The 19498-nt window shown below is 40.5% G+C and overlaps 1 protein-coding gene across 3 annotated transcripts in view; it reads right to left on the reverse strand.

Annotated features, from left to right (window-relative positions):
* The window catches only part of AGTPBP1 (ATP/GTP binding carboxypeptidase 1), a 57211-nt gene extending 38966 nt beyond the window's left edge, over positions 1–18245 (reverse strand). For all 3 annotated transcript variants that reach the window (XR_010622729.1, XR_010622728.1, XM_065745534.1), the window contains exons 1-6: positions 18179–18245; positions 3278–3408; positions 1712–1779; positions 1241–1304; positions 765–911; positions 370–501 (exon numbers count right to left, since the gene is read on the reverse strand). Coding sequence is in view for 1 of the 3 variants with exons in the window: in XM_065745534.1 (XP_065601606.1) it covers positions 370–501; positions 765–911; positions 1241–1304; positions 1712–1779; positions 3278–3408; positions 18179–18210 (574 nt within the window). In the remaining 2 variants the exon portion in view is untranslated. The remainder of the gene's footprint in view (positions 1–369; positions 502–764; positions 912–1240; positions 1305–1711; positions 1780–3277; positions 3409–18178) is intronic.
* Between the last annotated feature and the right edge of the window lie 1253 nt (positions 18246–19498).

Genomic DNA, 19498 nt, shown 5'->3' on the forward strand with positions numbered 1-19498 from the left:
GTATAAAAGTGCTTTTGCAAGTGCAGTGTCAGCATTCCTGGTTTAGATCATAGGGTAGATTTATGTAAAAGAGGTGCCCCCTAGTTGTGTATAATTCATTATATTAGTTAAACAACTCTGGCCATATCCTGAACAAAAAAAACAAAACAAAGACAAACAAACAAAAAAACCCAAACAGATTTAGGCAAGAAGAGTACATACGCTTCACAGATTTTACTAGTCTTTTAAGCAATCTAACAATATAAAAATAGAATTCTTGAGTAGCCACAGTGACTAGACATTTAACATTAAACAAGTATTTAAACACTGTATTTTAAACACAAAAAATGCAATCATGTGGGAAAGAAAAGAATGAACTGCAATACTTACAGTTATTTGAATAAACTCTTAATACTTGAAGACATGGCAATATTAACCTATGGTTCTGCAAATTCTGCTTCACTAAATTCAATGATATGTTCAGGGCACCATTAATTCTTGCTTTCATGCCAATCTTCTTGTCTGACATAAAAATAAATAAAAGATCACATTAGTTTTGAAATTATCATTGAAATATGAAAGTTAAATAAACTGTGAATTCTTCCAAGTGATAAGTTAACTCTGTATGCATATCAAATTTTAGAAATTTTCCCTCCCCCCTAATCTAGTCCTGCTTTTTCTCCACTACCACTTCTGAGTAAGTGGATGCTTAGACAATAAAAAAGGGAAAACTTTTTATTAGGTTTCAACTACAAGACCATGCATTTACTTATATATATTATTACCTCTTGGACCAATTTTTGCAAGAAGGGTATGAAGAAGCACCATTAATTCTTCATTTGGTGAAGGTTCCTTGCTTGCATTCAAAAGCAGCTGCAACAAGATCTGTGTCCCTCCTTTGGTGACCAAGATGCTTGCTCTCTTACCACCATCTAGTAATCAAAACTCATTTGAGAGTGTCATAGTGAAAGAGTATTTAAATAACTAAACTACATTTATTAGAAAGAAAGGCTTTAAATAGTAATGCTTGTAGCAATGTTTTCTTCAAATGCGATTGCACAACAATAAAAGCATGCTTGTCTTACTGCAAAATAATTTATGTTTGAAAGATTCTTTGAAAAGTCACTTCAGTCTTCACATTGTTTTGATTGTCCCAAAGCACAGAATGCATATAAGCCTTAGTAAACTTCAGAGGAAAATCAATAAAAAAATAAGCAATTCAGAAGAACATGAGTATCACTATTTGTCAGTAAACACTTACCAACGGAGACTAATTCAATGAGAATACTCAATATATTTAGAATAGTTTGAGGATCTCTTGTATTCTGCAATAAAAATTAGAGATATTTTGTTGCTTAATTTAGAAATCCAGTATTGTCTTATATATTTAAAGCTCAAAGAAAATTTCCACCACAAAAATCAAACAGAACTTAACCATCTAACCATGCCACCTGAGTTAACTAAAATTAAAATCTACTTTTTAGTATAACATATTAATGGGAATATTTGGAAAAAAAAGGGGAGATAAATAATTAAAAATAATAATTAATGTTATCATACATATTGTGTATTGAAATAATTAAGTAAAGTGCTTCAAGACCCTACCTAATCATTACAGCTCTTTGAACAAATCAAGCTTTACAGATAAAGAAGGGTAACTATATAATACAAACTCATGGACAGTATGAAAACTTGCCACATCCAAGTAAGCACATAGATGAGAAGGTTTTACCTCTAGGGTTGACAGGATAACTTCTATTGCTCTGGAACCCTTAGAAGTCATCTCCTTCCTGGTTTTTTCTGTTAGTGAGAAAGAGGCTGCTTTCATTTTAATGCATTAGCTACTGTAGTAGTTATTATTATACTATTAGACATTATTGTCTTCAGATTGAACATAAATTCTAAGATAGTCTGAAAAGGGCTAGCAGTGAACAACATTTGAAAGACAGGGTAAAAAGCAGAGCAAAAGCAGCTGTAACTCAATTTATGAGTTCAATTCATAGAATCATGTATGATGGGTGCTCTAAAAGTAATGTTGCCTACTCATTATGTGACCCATGACATCAGAAGTAGATGTTGATGGTTTGGCAGTAGAGGCCGAACCTTCACATCAATATTCTGTTATATATTGTTGCTCTGTGACAGATGGCAGGGGAGAAGCAGTCTAACAAAACCGTGTCTGACATGGAAGCATGTATGAAGCAAACATGAGGCACTGAACTTCTCCATGTGGAAAAAACAACACCAACTGACACTTGCTATAGGTATCTAGTTATATAGTCATCTGCTATAGTTTCCACAGAAATAAATAGGAGGAATTACTTTTGAATTACTTTTGAAGCAACTTCTGTATATTGGTCTACTGTGGTAACACATGATTTCTGAACAGCATTAAAACTAAAAATTGACCATTTAAACAGTAAATAGCTTATTCTTCATATGAAGATATTCTTCCACGTATCAATTTTGTTCTACACAACATCAAGGCCCTGGTGCTTGTCCAGAGAAGAGCAATGAAGCCAAAAAGGGTCTGGAGCAGAAGTCTTACAGGAAGTGGCTGAGGGAACAAGGATTGTTCAATATGGAGAAAAGGAGGCACAGGGGAAATCTCACTGCCCTCTACAATGACCTGAAAAGAGGCTGAAAGGAGGTGGTCAGTCTCTTCTCCCAAGTAAACAGTAGCAAGACAAAAGGTAATGGATTTAAGTTACACTAGGAGAAGTTCAGGTTGGATAGTAGGAAAAATTTCTTCTCAAAAAGAGTGGTGAGGTATTGAAACAGTCTGTTCAGAGATGTGGTGAATTCACCGAATTATCCTTGGAGCTGTTAAGGAATACGCAGACATTGCACTTCAGAACATGGCTAGTGGGTGTGCTGGTGATACACAATTTCACTAGATGACCTCTGATGTCCTTCTCCAACTTTAACGATTCTATACTTTACTAATTTATCTGGAGCAGTTACACATTTTACAATGTATCAAATATGACAGCATCACATTAGGTGTCCTTACACTTATTACTTAAATAACTGCATACGTATGTTATGCTTGGGTTTATTTTAATAATTTATACATATGTTGTACTGACAACACAGAATGCATTTAGTGTAACTGAGACAGTACCAGATAACATTTAAAATTGTTCTTAGACAGGTGCCTTCAACAATTCATTAGAGAAACAAACAGATAATAAAGCTCAGCAAGTAGAAGTAAAAATTAAAATTCCAGCAGAAAAAAAAACAGAAGGAGGAAGGCTCAAAAGGAAAACTATTAAAAAGAAAAAACTCAGTTGTTTACCCTGACTCTGGACCAAACGAAGGATCTTCGCAGTAACATATCTGGCATTATCTGCTTCTCCCAATACAGAATCTAAATTGATCTTCTCCAGCTGTGACAGCAAAGACATAATCCGAGAACTGGTAGAAACACTGAAAGAAAGAATTTTACTTTCATTTACTTTCACGCTTATTAACATTAAGCATGATATCAAATACTAGATCAGAATAAACAAATAAATAAAAACCCAATACCCACAGAAACATCAGAAAAACCCAAACATAAACAGAAGTCCCAGAAGTCCCATGTAAAGAGTACACACAGCAGCTATTTCACTTCTGTAGTTTATCTTGATTGGAAAACAGGCATAATTCTTCATACAAGGGTTGCTCCAAAAGCCTCCTATTTATTTTGCTATTTGATGAACTAAGAGGTTGGTTGTATGGCAACAGTGGTTGAACATTCCCACTGACATTATGTTACATTTCATTGCTATGCAACCAATAGTAGCAGAGCGGCAGTCTGACAAAATGGTGCCTGGCACCAAAGTGTGCATGAAGCAAAGGTGTGTAGCACATGTAGAAAACAGGGCACTCACTGACCTTCATCAGTGTTTGCTGAATATCTACAGAGACCAACTAATAACCATCAGTAACTAGTAACATTCAAAGCCTTTGACGTGGTCTCTCACAGGCTTCTTCTGGGGAAACTGGCTGCCCCATGGTCTGGACAGGTATACACTTCTTTGGATAAGGAACTGGCTAGAGGGCTGTGCCCAATGGGCAGCGGTTAATGGAATTAAGTCCAGCTGGTGACCCGTTATGAGTGGTGTCCCCCAGGGGTTGGTACGGGGACCCATCTCGTTTAATATCTCTACTGACAACCTAGATGAGGGGATTGAGTGCACCCTCAGTAAGTTTGCAGGTGACACCAAGTTGGGAGGTGGTGTGGATCTGCCTGAGGGTAGGGAGGCCCTCCAGAGGGATCTAGATAAGTTGGATCACTGGGCTGAGATGAATGGGATGAGGTTCAACAAGGCCAAGTGTCAGGTCCTGCACTTTGGCCGCAATAACCCTAAGCAGCGTTATGGGCTTGGGGATGAGTGGCTAGATGACAGTGAAGAAGAAAGAGACCTGGGGGTGTTGGTTGATGCTGAGCTGAACATGAGCCGGCAGTGTGCCCGGGTGGCCAAGAGGGCCAGCAGCATCCTGGCCTGCATTAGAAATAGTGTAGCCAGCAGGAGCAGGGAGGTGATCATCCCCCTGTACTCAGCTCTGGTGCGGTGTGTTCAGTTTTGGGCCCCTCACTACAGGAAAGATGCTGAGGCCCTGGGGTGTGTTCAGAGAAGGGCAACGAAACTGGTGAGGGGTCTGGAGCACAAGTCTTATGAGGAGCAGCTGAGGGAGCTGGGATTGTTTAGTCTGGAGAAGAGGAGGCTCAGGGGAGACCTCATTTTATTCTACAACTTCCTGAAGGGAGGTTGGGGTAAAGAGGGGTTTCAGCCTCTTCTTCCAGGCAATGGACAGGACCCAGGGAAATGGCCGCAAGTTGTATCAGAGGAGGTTTAGGTTGGACATGAGGAAATACTTTTTCTCTCAGAGAGTGGTGAGGCACTGGCATGCCTGCCCAGGGAGGTCATGGAGTCACCGTCCCTGGAAGTGTTCAAGAGATAACAGGATGAGGAGCTGCGAGGTATGGTTTAGTAGCCTGTGGTAGCAGTGATAGTGAGAAGACAGTTGGACTAGATGATCTTATAGGTTGTTTCCAACCTTGTGATTCTATGATTTTATGAAAACATAGAAGAGGTGAGCAGTGTGTATCAGCAGTGATGGAAGCAACAATGGGTCACCTCTGCTGGTACAGATTTTTATGAGCACAGCATGCAAGCTCTTGTTCCTCACTAGTGAAAATACACAGCTAAAAATGGTGACTAAGTTGAAAAACAGTGTTTTGTAGCTAAGAATATGCTCTATCAAACACTGTTTTGTGTTTTCGTATCTGTGGTAGTTTTCATAGAAAAAAAATAGGAGGCATTATTTTTGCAGTGACCTAAGTAACTCCAGGAAATCTACAAATTTTCAAAGCCTCTATCTCAGCAAGCAGATTAAATATAAACAGCAATTCCAAGAGCAAATCTGAAGATGTAAATTTGTTGCAGAAAATAAAATCCATATATACATTTGTCTACATCAATTTAAATAGCTTATCATGAATGCCATTTATAGTCAGGTTAATGCATCAAACTGGACATTCAAGAAAATTGGCTGCTCCTGGTAGTCCCTATGACTATTTTTCTTACAGGCTGGTCTTTCAGAAGTGAAAATAAAGATTATCATTCAGAAGCAATGCAGTGTTCATCAGCTAAAGAAAAAGATCTCCATTTTAAGTTTGTTTGTTTTTTTTAAATAACAACTTCAGGAAGTCCCCAGAGGTATGAGTAGAATCTGGATTTCTTTTGAACAAAAAGGGTATTTTGGCCTAATATCACAACTTGCCTCGAAAACGTTCTTTAATGTAAGAAATTATTTATAAAGATAGGTAGATAACCATGAAAGAAAGAATGGAAATATTCTTATATTGCCCAAAATAAATTTGCCTATCTAGAAAAAGTTTATTTGTTCTTCAATTTCAGTCTACAGTAATTATTCAGAATAGTTTTCAGATTCACATTCCTATAAGAAAGTAATTTTCACTCAAAATTTAACATTTGAATTACAGTCATACAATTAGAGGAAATTACTTCAAAGGATAAACAAAAGTAACTTTACACATTTTCATAATTAAAATTCTACAATAGTCAACAATAAATCACTTTACTGTTCTCACTATTGCAGTGAAAGTATATAACATTAGCTTTATAAACACTGTCAGTATTGTTTATAATAATGCAGAATTATTACTTCTTCATTTGCATTTTATAACTGTGAAAAGGCTTCACGCAGCTACCACCTGTTAAAAGAATTAGCTCACATATGGACAAAAATGTTAAAATCAAAGTAAAAAAGACAGCTAATAGCAAAGGTCACATTGCTGCTAAAGCAAACCAGTAGTAGCTGCTGAGGAAAAATGTTCCCAGAACTATTACTTTCCCACACTGACATCTAAATAAGCAGCATAATTTAAAAAAATCCTTCAGATTGTAGATGATACTCATAATTTTTTAACACCAAGTAGTAAGGAGCAGCAAAACTAATTACAAAGCATAAATCAAAGGCATTTGCTAGACTTTGATTTAAGAGCATTTTTTATTCTAAAATAAATGTCTTGTTCAACTATCACATAATGTGTATGGTTAAATCACAATTATCCCCAGTTCTTTCTCACCATCCCATAACAGGCTGAATAGTAGTAATAAAGCAACAATTACATGCCTTTTTATTTTTATTCCTCTGTTTATTCACTGAATTCAAAATATTCCAAAATTAACCCAAGCCCTGTCAATCTGATATACAGACAGACTTCTAAGGAATGTTAACTTCATCAGCTGCAAAATGAAACAAGTGCCTGTATGGGAACTGCTGAATCACGGCCTGAACCACTCACTGGCCACCTGAGGTGGGTACCGAGTCAGCCATGGGGCCACAGGTGAAAGTGATATATCTGTGTGAGTGGAAGGGGTGGAGCCTGGCTCCACCTCTCCCAAACCCCATTTAAGGGCTGACCACCACTAGAGAAGGATCTCTTCTTGGAGATTCCTCCCACGTGGAGTCCCCTGTGAGCCTTGTCATCATAAAGGTGAGCCATCTTCTCTTTTGTATTATCTGTATACTGTTTATATTATACTGTTTATATAGAACTACTTAAAATATACCATCCTCTATACTATCTCCTTGTGGAGTACCATCATTGGGAGTTATTTACCTTACACTTGGCGAGCCAGGCAGCTCTAGCAATACTAAATCCATAATGTCCTTCATTTGGAATATGTTTAAATGGGCCAAGGGGGAGAACGTTACCCCCCTAGAACAGACAATCCCTGGTCTAATTCCAGGGTTCATGGGGTCACTCTACTATGGGTTGGCGTCCATTATTGAGAAATGGGGACCCATGCGGGTTCCAGGAACTGCCTCTCCCTCCCCATCTTATTTGACCAACTACTTTCTAGGATTAGATAAAGACATACTTGTTACCAAGGAGCGGCAGTTAGCCACCTCTGCAGTAGCCTGGCCATTAGTAATGGCCATACTCAAATTAGATACTGCAAATGTTAATATGGAGACTGAAAATCAGTTATTATGAGACCGTATTGAGAAACTGGAGCAACAGCTGGGTACATTAACAACCAAAAAGCCTGGCCTAAATATCCCCACGAGACAAATACGGAATACATCGGTAGAAGACACCCAAAAATCAGAGGAAGAAGACTCTGATACGACAGGAAAAAAGATCTCTAAGGCAGATCTCGAAACTCCATCTATGATGGACCCATTTGAGATTCGGCCTATCATAACTCAAAAAACAAAAAAGGTACAGGATAGACCAGCAGGGGTGCCTCCTGACCAATGGCCCCCTGCAGAAACCTGCCTCCATGTAACCGCTCGTCCGTATACAGCTAATGAGTTGATGGACCTAGTACAACGATTCCATCAGAAACCAAGGGAAAGCATACCATCATGGCTCCTAAGGTTATGGGATGCAGGAGCTGAAAGTGTTTTAGTAAATGGAACAGAAATGTCAAAATTAGCATCTATAACAATAAACCCGGCCTTAAGACAAAGATTATATGCAGCCGTCCACTATAATGAGGAAAACCATTCTATTATAGATTGGTTGATGGCTGCATGCCGCTTAACATGGCCCAACAAAACCGATATCCCTCTTAATACTGGTTTGTGGTCCTCTATGGAGGACCTCCAGACCTACATCAGAGAACTAGGTATGAGGGAGGCTCTGTATGCAGACACTTTTGAAAGCCCCGATACGGAAAAATTTACAGCGGGCATGAGAGATCTGATACTACAGCAGGCCCCCTCCCACCTATATGGGATGTTGGTTTCCATATTAAATCCATTGGTGGCATCAGAAGCCATTGTACAGCAGGCAGCCCAGTTAGTGGCAGACTTAGGGGAGACGGAGCGCGTAAGAACCAGGCGCAATGTTCGTATAGTGGAAGATGCTGAGGCCTTCCCTATTAAAACTAAAAAGCCTGCTCCACGGATACCCCGATCAGGCCCTGTACAGGTGTCCCGGAGGACTATGTTTAATGATCTCATACGGGCTGGGGTTGCATTTACCAAAATTGATGGGCAACCCAACCATGTTTTGTTGCAGCTGTGGAAACAGCTTAGAAATGATCAGAAATTTCAGAGTGCTCCCAGAAAATCGGGAGTACGAATTATACAAAAAACACCACCAACAACCTGGAATTTGGCTGACTTTATAATACCAAACAGAAGAAAAAAACATCCGCAGGTGTCACGGGCTACAGTGCCTGAGTCACCTGTGGCAAAAGATTTAGATCTGGCAAAATTCATGGATTAACGGAAAACTCTGGTCCCCATAGGGCCTCCAGATGTGACCGGAGGCCCTATGTAGAACTAACAATATTCTGGTCCAGGACAAATGTGCAGAAGGCGATGGCTCTAGTGGATACCGGCGCAGAAACATCAATTATATATGGAGACCCAACAAAATTTAAGGGTAATAGAGTGATGATTGGTGGGTTTGGGTATTCCAGCTATTCCAGTCATCCAGACGTGGTTGAAATTGGGGGTTGGGCGTCTCCCGCCCCGGGAGTATAAGGTGTCGATTGCCCCAATTCCAGAATATATCTTGGGCATAGACATTCTATGGGGTCTGGCTCTCCAGACAACTGTGGGAGAGTTCAGACTACGGCAGAGGTACATTAGTATCCGGGCAATACAGATAATATTGAGGGGCCATGCAAAACATGAGCCCATTTGTTTGCCAAAACCACGCTGGATTACTAATGTTAGACAGTACAGACTCCCGGGTGGGCAAGAAGAAATATCAAAGACAGTGCAGGAATTAGAGAAAGTAGGTATTAAAAGACCTGCACACAGCCCATATAATTCCCCCATATGGCCAGTACGGAAGTCGGATGGAACATGGAGAATGACGGTGGATTATAGGGAACTAAATAAGGTTATGCCGCCCATCCATGCGGCCGTATCCAATATTGCCTCCTTAATGGACACTCTTAGTAGGGAAATTAAAAGCTACCATTGTGTCCTAGATTTAGCGAATGCGTTTTTTAGCATATCTATTGCTAAAGAATCACAAGATCAATTTGCATTTACATGGGGAGGCAGGCAGTGGACCTTTCAGGTCTTGCCACAGGGGTACGTGCACTCACCAACATACTGTCATAATTTGGTGGCACGTGACCTGGCTGATTGGAGAAAACCAAACAATGTGAATCTATACCACTATATTTATGACCTCCTGTTAACATCCGACTCACTGGAAGCAGTAGGGGAGGCAGCAGATTCATTAACTGCCTACCTAAGTGATAGAGGATGGGCTATCAATCCTCAAAAAGTTCAAGGTCCAGGACTGTCCGTAAAATTTCTAGGGGTAGTCTGGTCAGGAAAGACCAAAGTATTACCTGATGCCGTCATAGATAAGGTTCAGGCATTTCCAGTCCCTACAACACCAAAGCAGCTGCAGGAATTCCTGGGTATATTGGGATATTGGTGTTCCTTTATACCTCATTTGGCGCAGCTGCTGAGACCTTTATATAGACTTACCAAAAAGGGCCAATTATGGGACGGGGGGAGAACAGAACAGGATGCTTTCCAACAGGCGAAACAGGCGGTTAAACAAGCCCAGGCACTGGGTATATTTGATTCTACCCTCCCAGCTGAGCTAGATGTTCACGTAACTCAAGATGGCTTTGGCTGGGGCCTGTGGCAACGTCAGAGTTCTGTTCAGACCCTCATTGGATTTTTGTCTCAGGTGTGGCATGGAGCAGAAAAAAGATATAGTATGATTGAAAAACAGTTATTGGCTGCCTATTCCGCATTACAAGCGGTAGAGCCAATAACCCAAACGGACAAAGTTATAGTCAAGACTACATTGCCAATCCAGGGGTGGGTAAGAGATCTGACCCACCTTCCTAAGATGAGGGTGGCCCAGGCGCAGACGGTGGCACGATGGGTCGCCTATCTCAGTCAGAGGAGTAGTCTGTCTTCCTCACCGTTGAAAGAAGAGCTCCAGAAGATTCTTGGCCCAGTAACGTATCATAGTGATGAACCAAAACAAACTTTGGTTGCTCCACCACAGAAGAGTCCCGTCCAGGAAGGAAAATATCCTATTCCTGAAGATGCCTGGTACACGGATGGGTCCAGCAAGGGCAACCCAAGTAAGTGGAGAGCAGTAGCGTACCATCCTGCCACAGACACAATCTGGTTTGAAGAGGGGGATGGTCAAAGCAGCCAGTGGGCAGAGCTGCGGGCGGTGTGGATGGTTATAACCAAAGAACCTGGTGATGGTATCCTGAATATTTGCACAGATAGTTGGGCTGTGTATCGGGGGCTCACTCTTTGGATTGCACAGTGGGCCACCCAGGATTGGACTATCCACTCCCGACCGATCTGGGGCAAAGATATGTGGTTAGACATATGGAATGCAGTCAAACACAGAACTGTATGTGTCTACCATGTTTCTGGTCATCAACCCCATCAAAGTCACCAGGAAATGATGAAGCCCGAGTTAGATGGGTTGAGAACTCGCCATCTGAGAATATCGCCTACTGGCTACATCAAAAGCTGCGGCATGCTGGGCAGAAGACCATGTGGGCAGCTGCTAAAGCGTGGGGACTGCCTGTACAACTATCGGACATCGCTCAAGCATGCTGAGACTGTGATGCCTGCTCTAAGATAAGACCGAGGTCATTGCCTGAAACTACAGCCCATCTTGCTAGAGGACACAATCCTCTACAGAGGTGGCAGGTTGATTATATTGGGCCCCTCCCTTGGTCTGAGGGGGTGAGATATGCCCTAACCTGTGTCGACACCGCAAGTGGGCTAATGCAGGCCTATCCAGTACCAAAAGCCAACCAGGCATAAACTATAGAGGCACTCACAAGGTTGATGGCTGCCTACGGACACCGCAAGTCATTGAGAGCGACCAAGGAAGTCATTTCACGGGTGCAGTGATACAATGCTGGGCAGAAGAAAATAATATTGAGTGGCGATTCCACCTGCCATATAATCCAACGGGGGCAGGCCTTATCGAATGTTACAATGGTATTCTCAAGGCTGCCCTGAAGACAGACTCTCAGTCCCTGCAGGGGTGGACAAAGAGACTCCATGAGACCCTGTGGGACCTGAATGAAAGACCTAGAGATGGCAGACCCAGTGCCTTGAAAATGTTACAAACAACATGGGCCTCCCCACTTAGGATCCAAATTACGGGCACCGATAATGAGGTGAGACCTCAGATTGGCCGTGAGAACAATCTTCTGCTCCCTGCCCCTGAGGACCTAAAACCAGGTACCAATAAAATAAAATGGCCCTGGAAGGTGCAGGTAGGACCACGATGGTGCGGCCTACTTGCACCTTGGGGGAGATTATTGGAGGTGGAGGGTTCGGTAGCCCCTCTGGTAATAGGTACATGGCCTTCTGAAATAATGGTTAACACTCCAGTCTTCATTGCTAAGGGGACCCCTATCATGTCTCTGTGGCAGATCAGGACACCCCCTTTGGTGCCTGATATAGTCGTACAGCCACAGACATCGGGTCAAAGGGTTTGGTACAGGCAGCCAGGGCATGCCCCTGTACAAGCTGAAGTGTTAACCCAAGACAGGAATATGGCCTGTATCTTGCCCTGGAGAGCAGATCTTCCCCTCTTGGTACCCCTAAAACACTTGTATTACTCCCCATAAGTCTATGAGTTGCCAGAAGGAACTAAAACAATACTGCAGTGTTCCAGAGTTGTTATAAGACCATGTGAAGCATCTGGTGATGGTCTAACCGGGACTGATGACACATAAGATGGACCTGCACTGTGTGATTACATGCTTCCAGTAGATACCACTGAGCACTGGCCCAAAGAAGAGTTTGACGGATGCGCCAATCATCACTCATCTCGGATTACATCAACATGCGTTGCGACGGGCAATTATGTAAGCGTCGCGATGTATTGGGTCTCTGTATCAAGGGGAGCTCACCTTATGGTTACTTGATCAGTGGTTCATGTCATGAAGGGGTGGAGTGCATGGGAACTGCTGAATCATGGCCTGAACCACTGATTGGCCACCTGAGGTGGGTACCGAGTCAGCCATGGGGGCACAGGTAGAGGTGATATACCTGTGTGAGTGGAAGGGGTGGAGCCTGGCTCCACCTCTCCCAAACCCCATTTAAGGGCTGACCACCACCACCTCCAAGAAGAGATCCTTCCCACGTGGAGTCCCCTGCGAGCCTTGTCATCATAAAGGTGAGCCATCTTCTCTTTTGTATTATCTGTATACTGTTTATATAGAACTACTTAAAATATACCATCCTCTATACTATCTCCTTGTGGAGTACCATCATTGGGAGTTATTTACCTTACAGTGCCCAACTAACACACTCAAAGTGTACCTCTGGATGGTAGGGGAGGGAGAGGGTGTAAGTAATTGCCACTCTGTTAATCATTAGTCTAACAATGAAACACCTCTAGTTTCCAAGTAGGAAACAAATGTAGACAGCAACAACCGGGGGAAAAATAAAAATTAAAAAAAAAATTGTTCTAAACACCAAATGTACTTGAACAAATTGCCATTTCAGAGCAAATCTTATTTTTTACTTGTATGGACAGCCAAAAAGCAGCACTGGTACATGGAAGTAACATACTATTTTGAGACAGTTAACACCTAAAATAGCATCTTTATACTTACCCAAAGCTTTAAGGGGGTTAGGAAGGATATAGTCCTCACTGTAGGCTACTGTAACAACTTAATTCCAACAATATAGAGGTATAATCTCCTGGGGCTAGAACTTCTAGTAAGAGCCATCAGTGCTAACAGTTCATTTGAAATTACTTCAGGCTATTCATTTTGCAAGTCCTTGAGCAGAAATACAGCCAAATGGATTTCACATCTTCAGAATGGCCATTTAGGTGTTCTTGAGTCCATGCTCAAAAACGAAAGTCCTCTTCTAAGCTGTGACTAAATTGTCTCCTTAAAACAGGAATTTTATTAAATTCTACACTAATATACATAGTGGTATATAGTACCATGACAGCTTTCAGTGTCTGTACTGCAAACTGAAAGGGCTGTAGGACACAACTTATTGTAGCCAGCTTGAATGATGGCTCCTGCACATAGCATCACTGTGGTAAGTAACCCATCTGACCTGCGAACAAAACACTGAGAGAAAAGCCTAATCTGCTGTGGAAGTCTTTCTGGTACCTGCAATGTAAATAAATATGTCTTGTCAAACAAGCAATCTATTACTGATATCTAGAAGAGAGTTCTTCAAAATAAAGGAATTCAGTGTTCTTAATCCAACAGCTAGGTAAATAAATAATTTGAATGACACAATAGAAACTGTGTCCTGTCAAACTAAATTTCATCTTGAGCTGCTGGCATTCCAGAATCTCACAAGAACATCCTTATCAGTACTGTGAGCCTTCTATTAAAGACTTGTTTCCCGCAAAACATGAAGAATCCTTCTTTTCAACAAAAGTAACTTTCTTTGTTTTACCTCACCCACTGTAAAACGTTCTTATAAGACCATTCCATAGTCACTGAGGCTTACATGCCTTTCAGTATTTCTAGTTATAAAGTCATACCTATGAAGCACCAGAATAAACTTTGTGAGGTAACTGAAACTGTTCTCAACACCATGTTTGCTCTTCCTGACAGATACATGATCAACCTGTCCTTAATGGCCTGCAAAAACAATGACTGAATAACAAAAACAACTGCACTGTAATGCTTTGCATCTCTGAAGTTTTTATCACTGCAGTTTCACCTTAATATTTCTATCCTTCACTACAAATATGAATGCCTACTGTTCTTTGTCTGTTTCAATTATATTCCTCTCCAAATATAGTATCTTGCACATATTTCCATCAAATAGTTAGAACCGTTTTCTGCATTTCACAGAGGTATCTTGAAGTCATTTGGTCCTCCAATATTTTGCAGACGTTTTGAGATAAAAGTTGCCTGCAATTTTAAGTACTCCACTATTTCAACTCATTTAAGTACTCATTAATTTCAGCTCATTTAGCTCTGAACCCCCAAGTACTGTCATTCAGTTATGACCAAAAATAATTTAAAAAAAAAAGCATATCCAGAAAGACTGCACGTTGTTTCCTTTGTGACAGTGAATAACTGCTACCACCCCAGTCAGTGCTCTATTCTAGGACACTTAAATGGAGCAGCAGCCTTACCTTCCTGATGGCAGAGTCATACACAGCAGTATATAAAGCTTAATTAAAATAATATATATAATAGTATTTAATGCCTCTTTTCTGCTAATGGGAACTCTTCCCCACATGACACGAGATAGATTCTCAAGAACATCTCAAAGCTCATTTACCTGTTGAAAGTGTCACCTGTTTTGACAGCTCTACCAGAAACCTGTGCAAAGACCAGAATTGGACTGATCTACAATGACTCAGTTTGTTCTCCCTGACTTCCATGGACACAAGAACTACACTTGCTATTTCCACCCTCCTGCACTTAGCCTAAATCTCATGAGTTTTGAAGTCAGCAAGTAACTTCTGGGAAAGAGCTAGACAGTTTTTCTTTAAGAATTCTGAAATGAATTTTCCCAGACATTTCTGAATGTATACACTGCAAGTCTCTATACACCGAAGATCTTTTTTCCAGTCCATGTTTGAACACCTGAGCTCAAAGTGCTCCTCACAACACCATGTTTCTTAGAGACTAAGTATGAACAAACTTGCAATCCTATCAACTGTTGCCCAAGCATGCGACTGTAAATAACAAGAGTTTTGTGGATTTCCCCTTCACTGATTAGGAAAGCTCTGAGTAGGTACAGAAGAAGTTACCTGCACAGCAAACAGTAGAAGACTATAGGGGTCAATACACAAAAAAAAGAACTTCTACAAAAAAAAAAAAAAAAAAAAAAAAAACCTTAACAAGAACACACTTTTTCAAAGAAAGTCCTGTAATTGCAGGGACATTTATTCCAGCCCCACCAACCTCCACACAGTTTAAGCATTCCTACTGTAATTATGAAAAAGACTCACAACACTCCATTCCCCATTGTGTAGTACTTTGACCAAACTACATGCAAAAACCTAAATGTCTGCTCAAGATAACTAACATATCTAATAGCTGCTTATCAAACAGCAGTTATCTTAGTAGAGTTTTAGGCTACTCATCTTTAAGAAGTCCTCCAAGATGACATAGTCAAATGGAGGAAGTCAGTTTCAGAGGAAGTAAATACACTTGGGAAGTTTCTATTTACTGTTAGTCAATACATAAACTGTTGACACATTACATATGAGGAAGTGTTTCCCTACAGCAAAGCTTTTTGCATTCTAGCATGCTGTCTGCAGTAATTCCAGGTACAATTCACGCCCCTATCCCTTTTTTTTAAATTTTTTTATTATTATTATTATTTATTTATTATTATTTAAGTCTAATCAAACCACTTACAAAACTAACTCTCATTTCAACCATCTCCAGTTACCACTGCCTTTAGAAAGCTGATATTCTGGATTTGTACACTGCTATCTCTGGAAACAATCATTTGTGTATGTTTGTGATTTAAGGAAAAATTATTTTCAGTTGTAGGGATTGAAACTTTCATTTTAACTCAGTAACTGAAGAAAAAAACACTTAAGTAGCCACTCTGCAAAAATATGTTTTATATATTTTATGTACTACAATTAGCAATGTTTCCAAGAATATGATCTACGATGCTGTCACTGGCTGGGTGGATGGAGGAGGGCGGTGGATGTAGTCTACCTTGATTTCAGCACGGCATTTGATACTGTCTCCCACAGCATCTCATAATGAAGCTAAGGATGTGTGAGACAGATGAGTAGAGAGTGAAGTGTGTTGAGAACTGCCTGACTGGCAGACTGCAGACTGTTGTTGTTGGCAGTGCAGAGTCCGGTTGGAGGCCTGTGACCAGTGGCGTCCCCCAGGGGTCCGTGCTGGGTCCAGTCTTGTTCAACATCTTCATCAATGACCTTGATGAGGGGACAGTGGCCACCTCAGCAAGTTTGCTGGTGATACAAAGTTGGGAGGATTGGCTGACACGCCTGAAGGCTGTGCTGCCATTCAGCAAGACCTGGACAGGCTGGAGAGCTGGGCAGTCAGAAACCGGATGAAATTTAACAGAAACAAGTGTAGTCTTGCACCTAGGGAGAAATAATTGCATGCACCAGTACAGGCTGGGGGATGAGCTGCTGGAGAGGAGCTCTGTAGACAGGGACCTGGGGTGTCCTGGTGGATGACAGGTTGACCATGAGCCAGCAGTGTGCTCTCGTGGGCCAAAGGCATTCAAAAAGAGCGTGGCCAGCAGGTCAAGGGAGGTGATCCTCCCCCCTCTACTCTGCCCTGGTGAGGCCTCACTTGGAGTACTGTGTCCAGTTCTGGGCTCCCCAGTATAAAAAAGACAGGGATCTCTTGGAAAGAGCCCAGCAGAGGGCCACAGAGATGGTGAAGGGCCTGGAGGATCTCCCCTATGATGAAAGGCTAAGTGAACTGGGTCTCTTTAGCCTTGAGAAGACTGAGAGGGGACCTGATCCAGGTTCATAAATATCTGAGGTGTGGGGGACAAAGTGGTGAGGCCAGACTCTTTTCAGCAGTGTGTGGAGACAGGACAAGAGGAAATGGCCACAAACTGCAGCACAGGAGGTTCTGCACGAATGTGCACAAGAACTTCTTTACGGTGAGGGTGATGGAGCACTGGCACAGGCTGCACAGGGGTGTTGTGGAGTCTCCTTCTCAGGAGATATTCAAGACCCGCCTGGACACCTACCTGTGCGACCTGGGGGGTTTGGACTCGATCTCTAGAGGTCCCTTCCAACCCCTATGATTCTATTATATCCATTGTTAAGATATTGATTCTGCTTATGATAATGTCTAAGAATCTGTATATCCTAAGCAGAAAACCTTTTTTTTTTTTTACTATTTTTTTTGTTACAACTTCAACACAAACAAGAATAATCAGTCTTTAACATCAAGCTGTTCCACTGTTATCAATAAAAGCTAAGCTGAATTTAAATGTTTTCATTTAAATTGTGATATAAACTTAAAGATTTTAAATCCATCCCAAGATAGATTTATCCAAAGTACAGCAAGCAATTCTCACAAATTCATTCACTCATTTAGAAAAGAACTGGAATTTCAGAGAACTATGGTTGAGACCAAAATAGCTTATTTTGCTGCCCTGAGAATTTTTCTAAAACATCAGATCAGATGGATTGATGAAATAAAGTCATTCAACCTGTGCTAGCTCAAGAAGAGAATAAAACTGGAAGTTCTTCAACAGTTTACTGATGTCTAACTGTGATGCTGACTTCCACAGTTATTCATGTAGCTTTTTCAAATATTTGTTAAGATAAGCTATCACAAAAATAACAATATTTTCTGAAAATCATTTACTTGCACAGTTGCATTGAAGAATTACTGTATAATAACATACATTTTGTGCAGTGTTATAAACTTATCTTTTAATTCTTTCAATAAAAATCTTTATGTTTTGCCTGTGTCTGTATGAAATGATGAAATTAATTGATATTTCTTTCAGTAAAATTGAATACATATTACACAACAGGTAGATATATCTAAGAATAAATACTGGAAAATTTTAAGTGTGAAAAATTGTTCATAAAAAGAAAACTTACTTTATGGTAATCAATGTAGGTGCCCCCAGTGTTTCAGAACATCAACTAACACTCTCATAAGAGACAAAAAATTAATCTTTTGTTTAACAGATTGCTTCTTCACCAGCCTCAAATGTCTTGATGCTAAGAAGCCACTAAACTCACCTTTTTTTAGATGATGTTTTTACTTTGTTCATATCGAAAATCTTATTCTTCAAATCACCACCTCCAATAACCTGGGAGATATTAAACAATCTCAAATTACCAATATCTAGTGCTACTTACCGATGATATACTATCACTGTTTTGAATGCCTCTGCACTAGAAATGCTAAGTTAATTTGCACTGATCACACTTCTCCACACAGACTGCTCTGCTCTTCAGTCTATTTGACATTACTTTTAAAATAAAGTATCAGAGTGTAAGTATGGGGTTCTGGTTCCGCATTATAATTTAGTCCTAACAAGCTCAAAGTTTGATTATAACAACATAGAAATTGATGTCAAGATGTTTAACAGCCAGTATCTCCATCTCCATACTGTAACTCATCAAACAAAGCTTCTTCTGCTGAAGTTAATATACACACTTTTAAAACTTTCTGGATACTGTGAAATACCACAAAATACTTATTTCTGACTACTGTTCTACACATCTAGAATAACAAGTAATAGTGGCACAGCAAGAAACATGGGGTGTTTGGTGTTCTTATTTAAGCAAGACCTGAATACATTTCTTGGACAGAAACCATACTGTGCTAAGGACTCAATTTTCCTATCCTTTTAAGGACATAGTGTCCTCAGGGTACACTGCTTCCTCAAACAGTGCCTCTGAGCAATTAAGGTTGCAGTCTACAGAACCATTACCTGAACCTCAGTACTTCCATTTGAGGTCTAATATGAGTAATAAATATTTTGATCTAACAAGAACAACAAAAAAAACCCCAGAAACATAACACCAAAATCACAATGGTGTTCTCAAAAGGGCACAGGGTTAGTTTTAAGATAGATGACAGGATAGAGGGAGAAAAAAAAACAACAAGATATTCAAAGATACAGCTGGCAAGAACACAATGCACTTACTCTCTTGGGGAAATGGAAGCAAGAAATACACACACTCCATAGAGAAATTTGTGAGACTTTTCAAAAATCTTTGTTCTGCATATATAATAACCAGCTTTTGACTACTAGCAAATTCCATTAAGCAACTGCTAAAAGTCTAAAGAAGATGAAGTATGAAGGAAGTTTGTTTCAAAGCTTACCTGAAAACAGAATTGCTCAGCTTTTAAAAATTCCAGCTTCTCTCAAGTGAACAGCTGTCCCAGATTAGTTCAAGTAACCTTCAGGTGCATACTACCTTGACTTCCTTTAAAGAAAATGAATAGTTAAAGGAGAAAAGCTGTGTTCACCATAAAGCAGACAATATGACAAAAAATGAAGTTGGGATTATTAAATCCAGACTGCAGGTCTTACTGGGGGGGAATATATT

The sequence above is a fragment of the Cyrtonyx montezumae genome, unplaced genomic scaffold, assembly GCF_038088225.1.
Source record: "Cyrtonyx montezumae isolate F1298 unplaced genomic scaffold, pur_monq_1.0 scaffold_36, whole genome shotgun sequence".
In the NCBI taxonomy this organism is placed as follows: Eukaryota; Metazoa; Chordata; class Aves; order Galliformes; family Odontophoridae; genus Cyrtonyx; species Cyrtonyx montezumae.